Source organism: Neodiprion lecontei, chromosome 3 (assembly GCF_021901455.1).
Source record: "Neodiprion lecontei isolate iyNeoLeco1 chromosome 3, iyNeoLeco1.1, whole genome shotgun sequence".
NCBI classification, from domain to species: domain Eukaryota; kingdom Metazoa; phylum Arthropoda; class Insecta; order Hymenoptera; family Diprionidae; genus Neodiprion; species Neodiprion lecontei.
The window spans coordinates 1,373,974-1,383,651 of record NC_060262.1 but is presented as its reverse complement, the minus strand read 5'-3'; the positions used below and the strand labels follow the sequence as shown (position 1 = coordinate 1,383,651).

Below are 9,678 nucleotides of genomic sequence, written 5' to 3'. Positions count from 1 at the left end.
TCAGATTCGATTTGAATGACCCTCTCCTGACTAATTGGACCCCCGGGAACTCAGAAAACGCAGCGAAAAAGGCGTGGGATCAACAGGAGAGAAATTACGAAGGAAAAAGGACCTGCTGAAAAATGTCGAAAACGCAGGTTCTCGTTTTTCGGCTCTAACTTTTGATCAGTTGATCGCAGCGTATTGGGACTGCGCCCAATCGATTTCTCTCGCAAAATTACGTCGGAATAGTGCCAGAAAGAATTTATTCCAGCACTTTTCAGAATCGCGAAAATTTTCGCCAAAAATACAAAGGGGTTAGCCTTACTTTTTTTTCGGGCAAAAAACTTTTGGTCTCAGATTCGATTTGAATGACCCTCTCCTGACTAATTGGACCCCCGGGAACTCAGAAAACGCAGCGAAAAAGGCGTGGGATCAACAGGAGAGAAATTACGAAGGAAAAAGGACCTGCTGAAAAATGTCGAAAACGCAGGTTCTCGTTTTTCGGCTATAACTTTTGATCAGTTGATCGCAGCGTATTGGGACTGCGCCCAATCGATTTCTCTCGCAAAATTACGTCGGAATAGTGCCAGAAAGAATTTATTCCAGCACTTTTCAGAATCGCGAAAATTTTCGCCAAAAATACAAAGGGGTTAGCCTTACTTTTTTTTGGGCAAAAAACTTTTGGTCTCAGATTCGATTTGAATGACCCTCTCCTGACAAATTGGACCCCCGGGAACTCAGAAAACGCAGCGAAAAAGGCGTGGGATCAACAGGAGAGAAATTACGAAGGAAAAAGGACCTGCTGAAAAATGTCGAAAACGCAGGTTCTCGTTTTTCGGCTCTAACTTTTGATCAGTTGATCGCAGCGTATTGGGACTGCGCCCAATCGATTTCTCTCGCAAAATTACGTCGGAATAGTGCCAGAAAGAATTTATTCCAGCACTTTTCAGAATCGCGAAAATTTTCGCCAAAAATACAAAGGGGTTAGCCTTACTTTTTTTTGGGCAAAAAACTTTTGGTCTCAGATTCGATTTGAATGACCCTCTCCTGACAAATTGGACCCCCGGGAACTCAGAAAACGCAGCGAAAAAGGCGTGGGATCAACAGGAGAGAAATTACGAAGGAAAAAGGACCTGCTGAAAAATGTCGAAAACGCAGGTTCTCGTTTTTCGGCTCTAACTTTTGTTCAGTTGATCGCAGCGTATTGGGACTGCGCCCAATCGATTTCTCTCGCAAAATTACGTCGGAATAGTGCCAGAAAGAATTTATTCCAGCACTTTTCAGAATCGCGAAAATTTTCGCCAAAAATACAAAGGGGTTAGCCTTACTTTTTTTTCGGGCAAAAAACTTTCGGTCTCAGATTCGATTTGAATGACCCTCTCCTGACTAATTGGACCCCCAGGAACTCAGAAAACGCAGCGAAAAAGGCGTGGGATCAACAGGAGAGAAATTACGAAGGAAAAAGGACCTGCTGAAAAATGTCGAAAACGCAGGTTCTCGTTTTTCGGCTCTAACTTTTGATCAGTTGATCGCAGCGTATTGGGACTGCGCCCAATCGATTTCTCTCGCAAAATTACGTCGGAATAGTGCCAGAAAGAATTTATTCCAGCACTTTTCAGAATCGCGAAAATTTTCGCCAAAAATACAAAGGGGTTAGCCTTACTTTTTTTTCGGGCAAAAAACTTTTGGTCTCAGATTCGATTTGAATGACCCTCTCCTGACAAATTGGACCCCCGGGAACTCAGAAAACGCAGCGAAAAAGGCGTGGGATCAACAGGAGAGAAATTACGAAGGAAAAAGGACCTGCTGAAAAATGTCGAAAACGCAGGTTCTCGTTTTTCGGCTCTTACTTTTGATCAGTTGATCGCAGCGTATTGGGACTGCGCCCAATCGATTTCTCTCGCAAAATTACGTCGGAATAGTGCCAGAAAGAATTTATTCCAGCACTTTTCAGAATCGCGAAAATTTTCGCTAAAAATGCAAAGGGGTTAGCCCTACTTTTTCTTCATTTTTTGAGGCGAAAATTTTTGGTCTCAGATTTGATTTGTATGACCTTTTCATGACTCATTTTAATCTATCTCATATTCTTGCAAATGTACGTCGACAAGCCGCATCATATAGTTAATCTTGTACTTTCCAAAATCTTTGAAATAGTCACGAAACGTATTAAACGGTTTTCCACTTTCGGGCCAATAATCATTTGTTTCACAATTGAATCACATGATTCTTCGCAAACGGAGTGGACTCCAGAAAACGGGGAAAATATATCGAACACCAAAGGAGCAAGAGCTGAGGAAATACGAAGGAAATATGAAGAATATTGTTTATTTTATAAATTTTCTGTCAGGTTACATAACATTGTGACAATACAATAACACACAGTTTTCTGCAGAGGTGTGTTCCACTTGCACGTTGTCTCAAACATAAGCTATAACTTAAAATTTCAATAAAAACTATCCGATATAATATTGTTCACATTTTGCTAGAGGCAACGCATACTTCAGACCTATTTTCTGATGTAATTATCAGATATCTAGTTTTTACTTTTGACATATTCTTGCAGTTCTTTTTGTTTTTCACTGCAATTCTATTTGTCAACTCATATAATCACTACACACAGACACCCGAAGACTCGTACCAGAATCAATATAAATGAAATATACTGTACTGAACTTAGACCGAACTTTTGTAGCTATGAACTTATGATTGTTCTCATATCCTTCCAAAAATTTAACGCAAATTTTGTGTATTCCGGTCGTAAGTTTTGAGTTGTTGTTTGCAACGACCCGAGACTGCGCGCAATTGAATAATCCCGCTAGATTACGTCGATATAGAGCATCGAAGATTCAATTCTGGTGTTATACGAACATGTCCAAATGCGAATTGAAAAAATCCAAATTAATTCGTAGGCTCATTTTTTTCTTCATCTATAGAGCGAGAATTTCATGCTTTGCGAATCGATTAAATACAGTTTAGTAGGCTAATTGGACCCTGAGAAAGCTAAGAAAGATATCTCGGGCATCGGACAATCAACAGCTGAGAAAATAAGAAGGAAATAATAAAAAAATAATTAATTTCTCGCTACACCCGTTTCGTGGAGCATAAATTTTTCAGCTTTATTCCAAGTATTTATTCTTCTTCCCTATCACCTTCTGTAATCCACCAGCCACTTCATCTCCGTCGTTCTTTCATCTCGCAGAGAAAAGTGAAGAGAGCAGTGACAAGGCCGAAAAATAATATCACGAAAGCTGAATGCAAAGTGTTCAGCTGGATTGGTCTGAAGTACTGCTGATTAGCCGCTTTCTTGATTTTCCATGATTCCATTTCCACACCCAGCCTGTCGTCTGAGCGCCATTTCTTCATGAAACCAGCCTCGACCAGTTTTTGCATCTCAAAGTTCCAACGGTCTATCAGGGGCCAATTTAGCGTTGAAACAAAGCTTCAATCAGGATGAGACAAAGATAATACAACGGTTAGAGATTATTGAGATCTGATGACGCATTTTTTTTACATCCATTCAGGTAATAAATGAAATAAAATTCCAAGCTTACACTGCGTAATTTTCTTTGACCGGAATTGCAGCTTTGTGAATCGTCACGGTGGAGTTCGGTATTACGGATGGTAACGTTAAGCAATGAGCTAAGCAGGCTCGCTGCTTGCCGTCAAGTGCTATCATTTCGAGACACTTTTCAGCGATGACACTATGGAATGCTTTCCTCAAAACGGGATCGTCGAACCAATTTAGAAAAGAGCCGTGGCCGTAGATATCCACCCCTTGTTCCTTGACTTGGTCCAGCGTATCCAGGTTTGGATATCGGTGTCCACTTGCTAAAGTTGATACAAAACGACCTAGAACGCAACATGATCGATGAATCCCATGTTGTTTAGAAGCCCTTTAAGCAGTTCATTGTCTCAAAAAATCACTGTGAACGAGCTTGATAAAATGTAATATTTACCTCTGAATACTTCGTCGAGAACCAGGAAGGCGAGAAAAATTGATCCAAAGGTGAATCTGTATTTGATGGTCTCAGGTAATCGAATTATTGAATTACCAACAACAAGTCGCTCCGCATCCAAAAACGCAGCCATCATTCCCAGTGACTTGTTATGCAGGTAGAGAACGACGGTCACGAGTAGCGTGATGAGCCCAAGTCCAATCCAGATCTCTTTGGCTACAAAAATGTTTGTCCACAGAGGGTATGGGTCACCGAAACGAGATGCAAAACATGTTGCATCCGTTACGTGAGGATAGGCCATTTCCATGCCAGGAAACTCCTCCATAAGATGACCGCCGGTTAGTACGTTCGACAGTCCGTGGAACGCATTTTTCAATTCTCCGGTGTACGAGCCATTTTCAAGTAATTGCCCATACGGGTCAATGTCGTCGTTGCAAACCTTGAAAAATATATTCAATATTCATTTCAAATCGTGATATATTGTGCTGCCTTGACGAATTTCAAGTTCAAAAATTACCTCAACCACGTTAAATCTCAAGTTTTCCGCGAGTGTCTGAAGAGGCAAACCTTGCAGCCCCGTATATTTCTCTACCCCAGATTTCTTCTGGTCGACGAATAGTTCAGGACGAATCACGAACATGTTTATTGGTAAAAGGTAATTGTCGAGGTTCAGAGTTTAGTCGAAAAACAAGCTATCGCAGTCTTTCGGAGACTTGATGTCGATTAAGTCTTCCCTGAAGACGTACCAGGAGTGACTGAAATTTGTTGGCTGTGTAAAAACTTGGACAGTTTCTTGAATAACCGTTTTCCACAGTTGCGAGTGATCCGATGAGTACGGATTGTAAGTGTACAATTCGTTTTTGGTCAAATCTTCAGTATGATCGGAGGAGCAAAGTATTATCGCGTTAAGGATCCAGTAGCTCCAAATAACTCTGAACATTTGATCAGCGTTTTCCGCGTGGCACAAGGTCCCTGTGAATGACGCGTTACAAAATCATTTGTTTCAGAAAAGAAGCACACATCCATGGATTATAAGGATTAGAATCGGCTGATTCAATAATAATTAATGAAGCATGAAAACCACAAAATAGTAATTACATAAACGCATATTTCAAATACTTGGCACAATGATGAGGTAACGTATCCTGTTCTTCCAAGTTCTCCACGCGGAGAACTTCATGTTATTCAATATTGATTCGAGATCATCCATCCGCTCTACGTACATCACAACTGCGTTCGGCTTTCCTTGTGTTTTTAGATAATGATCGTAGTGTTTGAGTATAATTTCCGGCAGCGATTCGAGTCGAACAAAGCCGCGGTCTTTCCTTCTTACAGTAAAGACGCTGTATTTCAAGCTCTCGCAAACTTGACGATATATCTCAATTGGTAGATTTTCCGATAGCAAAATACTTTTTTGAGTCTCTGACGTCGCGAAGCATACATCGATGATATTGACCTGGAAATTTTGCGTATGTAGTGTTACGTTAAACGGAAAACGAGATTGAATTGAAGGTAATCGATAGAAGTTCTAACAGCGGTGGACCATGAATCGGCTTCCTCGTCTCGTGAGAGAATCTTTGCTGTCGTCAAGAGCCCGGGTAATGCGGCGAGAAGAAATATCGCATCGAGCTGCATTTTGTTTGCAAGTATGAAACAAAGTGTAACATGTTTCGATACAAAAAACGGTGTTCGCGAATAAACGCTCGACAAATCGTGCTGTGAACATTTGCAGATTATCAAACATTCATACATGAAACACGCGCCGAGTTTCGTAAGCGATAAATTATAGGGTAAACTAACAATAAAATGAATTAAATATATCAGCCTGTGTAAGATAATTGTACATCGGAAACTCGAGAGTATCAACAACGCCGTTCGACAGCGTGCTTATGATATTTCACGAAGGTAAGAATAAATAACGATATGATTATTCTACGGTATCGATGGAATAATAACCACAGGTTGAATTTTGCATTTTTCCAGGCATAGTGATCACTTCATTGCCGGTGCCTGCAAGAGAGCAACTAATTTATGAAATAAGAGTAAATCTTTGTAACAGGCGACGTTTGGGACACTAGATACAATGATCACCTGAGTAATTTTAGCGTGTTGACGAAACAAGGCAATCGATCAGCCAGGAAATTGAACGCGAGGACGTAATAAAACTAACATTCAGCCGAACATATATTCGACGTTTAATTAAACGATATATAGTCACAAGCAAATACTCAATTGAAAAATATGATCGTTTTAGAATTGTGTCTATATAGCATAAGTTCGATGAATTAAACTTCCTATGTTTTCTGGTGTATTAGCCCTAACCGTGTTCGATTGCCGCAGGAATTTAGTGTAGAGAAGATTGGGTAAATCACTCACTAAAGGTTTTTTCAATGACAGAGATTGAAAATGTTAAAAGTACTGAAGGTCACCGAAGATTTTCGTTTGTCGTCTGTATGTTAAATGAATTTCCTGTAAAAAGTATCAGGAAAAAAAGGATAATTTAAAAAATCTTCATTCACTCGCTCTTTATTCATTTCTGCAGTGTGCAACATACTAAATTCGTGAGTTGATATCTATTTGTTATTACCGTAAAAATCATCGAATTATACAATGTTTCAAGCAATTATTGTTGGTATCCGTTTCGCATGTAAGCAGAGAGACAAGCCACCGATACCGTGAAAAGTTTGACCTACTGCGGATCATCCGATAGAAAATCTACAACTTACGGTTAAAGTACAATATCATTCTTATTCTTATGCACCAAGAAAATTTATATGTATACAAACCAATTCCAAATGAAACTTTAGAATGTGTCAGAAATTTTTGAACATCCCTGCGAGTATTTATTGTTATATAATATCAGCTGCTGAAACTCTCCGGTCACTTCATCTTCGTCGTTCACGTATCTCCCAGACGAGAGTGAGGAGAGCAGTCACAAGGCCAAAAAGTAATATTATGAAAGCTGAGAGCAAACTGTTAAGCTGGATTTTTTTGGAGTACGGCTGAACAGCCGCCCTCTTCGTTTTCCATGATTTTATTTCTATTTCCAATAAAACGTCTGAATGCCATTTATTTATGATACCAGCCTCGAGCAGTTTTTGAATGTCAAAGTTCCAACGGTCCATCATGGGCCAATTTAGCGTCGAGATGAAGCTTCAATCAGTATGAAACAAAAGTAATGCGGTATTTAGCGATTAATACGTTTTGATAACGTAGTTTTTCCGTATCTGCTCAGTTGAGAATTACAACAAAATTAGATGCTTACACTGCGTAATTGTCGATGACTGGAATTAAAGCTTTGTGAACCAGCATCGAGGAATTCGGAAACACTGATGGTAACGTTGAGCAATGAGCTAAGCAGGCTCGCTGCTTACCATCACGTGCTATCATTTCAAGACACTTTTCAAGAACGATGCCGTGGAAACGTTTTTTCAAAACGGGATCGTCGATCCAATTCATAAAAAACTCGTAACCGTAGAGATGAACGCCTTCCGCTTTGACCTGCTCAAGCGTGTGTAGATTTGGATATCGGCGATCGCTTGCCAAAGTTGATACGAAACGACCTATAACGCAACATGAAAAATCATATGATGTTTAGAAACTCTTCAAGCTGTCGGTTGTTCTCGAATACGACTCTGACAAAGCTTGATAAAGTGTAATATTTACCTTTGAATATTCCGTCGAGAACCAGAAAGGCGAGAAATATCGATCCGAAAGTGAATCTGTATTTGATAGATTTTGGCAATCGGATTATTGAATTACCAACAATAAATCGCTCCGCGTCCAGAAACGCAGCTATCATTCCCAGCGACTTGTTATGCAGGTACAGAACGACGGTCACGAGTAGCGTGATGAGCCCAAGTCCGATCCATATCACTTTAGCGACAAAAATGTTTGTCCACGAAGGGTACAGGTCAGCATAACGAGATGCAAAACATGCTTGACTCGATATGTAAGGATAGGTCATTTCCAGACCGGGGAAATCCGCCATAAGATGACTGCCGGTTAGTATATTTGATAGGCCGTAAAACGCATTTTTCAATTCCCCGGTGTACGAGCCGTTTTGAATTAATTGTCCGAGCTTGTCAGTGTCGTCGTTGCAAGTCTTGAAAGGTAAATCAAACATCCATTTCAATCTACTGCTATCGTGCTGGCTCGGGAAATTTCAAGTCCAAAAGTTACCTCATCCACGTTGAATCTCAACTTTTTCGCGAGTGTCTGAAGAGTCAAACCATGCAGCCCCGTATATTTCCCTACGCCAGATTTCTTCTGATCGACGTATAGGTCAGGACGAATCACGAACATGTTTATTGGTAAAAGGTAATTGTCGAGGTTCAGAGTTTTGTCGAAAAACAAGCTATCGCAGTCTTTCGGAGACTTGATGTCGATTAAGTCTTCCCTGAAGACGTACCAGGAGTGACTGAAATTTTTTGGCTGTGTAAAAACTTGGACAGTTTCTTGAATAACCGTTTTCCACAGTTGCGAGTGATCCGATGAGTACGGATTGTAAGTGTACAATTCGTTTTTGGTCAAATCTTTAGTATGATCGGAGGAGCAAAGTATTATCGCGTTAAGGATCCAGTAGCTCCAAATAACTCTGAACATTTGATCAGCGTTTTCCGCGTGGCACAAGGTCCCTGTGAATGACGCGTTACAAAATCATTTGTTTCAGAAAAGAAGCACACATCCATGGATTATAAGGATTAGAATCGGCTGATTCAATAATAATTAATGAAGCATGAAAACCACAAAATAGTAATTACATAAACGCATATTTCAAATACTTGGCACAATGATGAGGTAACGTATCCTGTTCTTCCAAGTTCTCCACGCGGAGAACTTCATGTTATTCAATATTGATTCGAGATCATCCATCCGCTCTACGTACATCACAACTGCGTTCGGCTTTCCTTGTGTTTTTAGATAATAATCGTAGTGTTTGAGTATAATTTCCGCCAGCGATTCGAGTCGAACAAGGCCGCGGTCTTTCCTTCTTACAGTAAAGACGCTGTATTTGAAGCTCTCGTAAACTTGACGATATATCTCAATTGGTAGATTTTCCGATAGCAAAATACTTGTTTGAGTCTTTGACGTCGCGAAGCATACATCGATGATATTGACCTGGAACGTTTGCGTATGTAGTGTTACGTTAAACGGAAAACGAGATTGAATTGAAGGTAATCGATAGAAGTTCTAACAGCGGTGGACCATGAATCGGCTTCCTCGTCTCGTGAGAGAATCTTTGCTGTCGTCAAGAGCCCGGGTAATGCGGCCAGTAGAAATATCGCACCGAGCTGCATTTTATCTGCAGGTATAAACCTAAATGAGGCATTTTTAGGTACAAAAAACGTTGATCGCGAATAAACACTCCCGAAATCGTGCTATGCATATTTGCAGATTATGAAACATTCATACACGAAACACGAGCCGAATTTCGTAAGCGATGAAGTATAAAGTAAACTGATAATAAAGGGATAGAAGTATATCGGCCTGTGTAATATAAATGTACTTCGTAAACTCGAGAGTATCAACAGCACCGTTTGACAGCGTAATTATGATATTTCACGAGGGTAAGAATGAATAACGCGATGATTGTTCTACGAAATCGCTGGTGTAATAACCACAAGTTGAATTTTGCATTCTTCCAGGAATAGCGATCACTTCATGCCCGCAAGAAAGCAACCAATTTATGAGAGAAGAATAAATCTATGTGACAGGCGAGGTTTGTAACACCAGATAC

General features: G+C 40.2%; 2 protein-coding genes across 2 annotated transcripts; both read right to left on the bottom strand.

Moving 5' to 3' along the window:
• Positions 1 to 2,291: 2,291 nt before the first annotated feature.
• Positions 2,292 to 4,598, bottom strand: LOC124293353. Its single transcript, XM_046733973.1, has 4 exons — positions 4,456 to 4,598; positions 3,939 to 4,377; positions 3,534 to 3,831; positions 2,292 to 3,421 (listed from the first exon to the last, which is right to left on the bottom strand). Exons 1-4 carry the CDS (start codon positions 4,576 to 4,578, stop codon positions 3,154 to 3,156), a joined length of 1,128 nt encoding a protein of 375 aa, XP_046589929.1. The 5' UTR covers positions 4,579 to 4,598; the 3' UTR covers positions 2,292 to 3,153.
• A 2,214-nt stretch (positions 4,599 to 6,812) lies between these two features.
• LOC124293352 lies at positions 6,813 to 9,202 on the bottom strand. The gene is made up of 5 exons (XM_046733967.1): positions 8,723 to 9,202; positions 8,121 to 8,575; positions 7,605 to 8,043; positions 7,204 to 7,501; positions 6,813 to 7,091 (listed from the first exon to the last, which is right to left on the bottom strand). Exons 1-5 carry the CDS (start codon positions 8,826 to 8,828, stop codon positions 6,824 to 6,826), a joined length of 1,566 nt encoding a protein of 521 aa, XP_046589923.1. The 5' UTR covers positions 8,829 to 9,202; the 3' UTR covers positions 6,813 to 6,823.
• Positions 9,203 to 9,678: the final 476 nt, after the last annotated feature.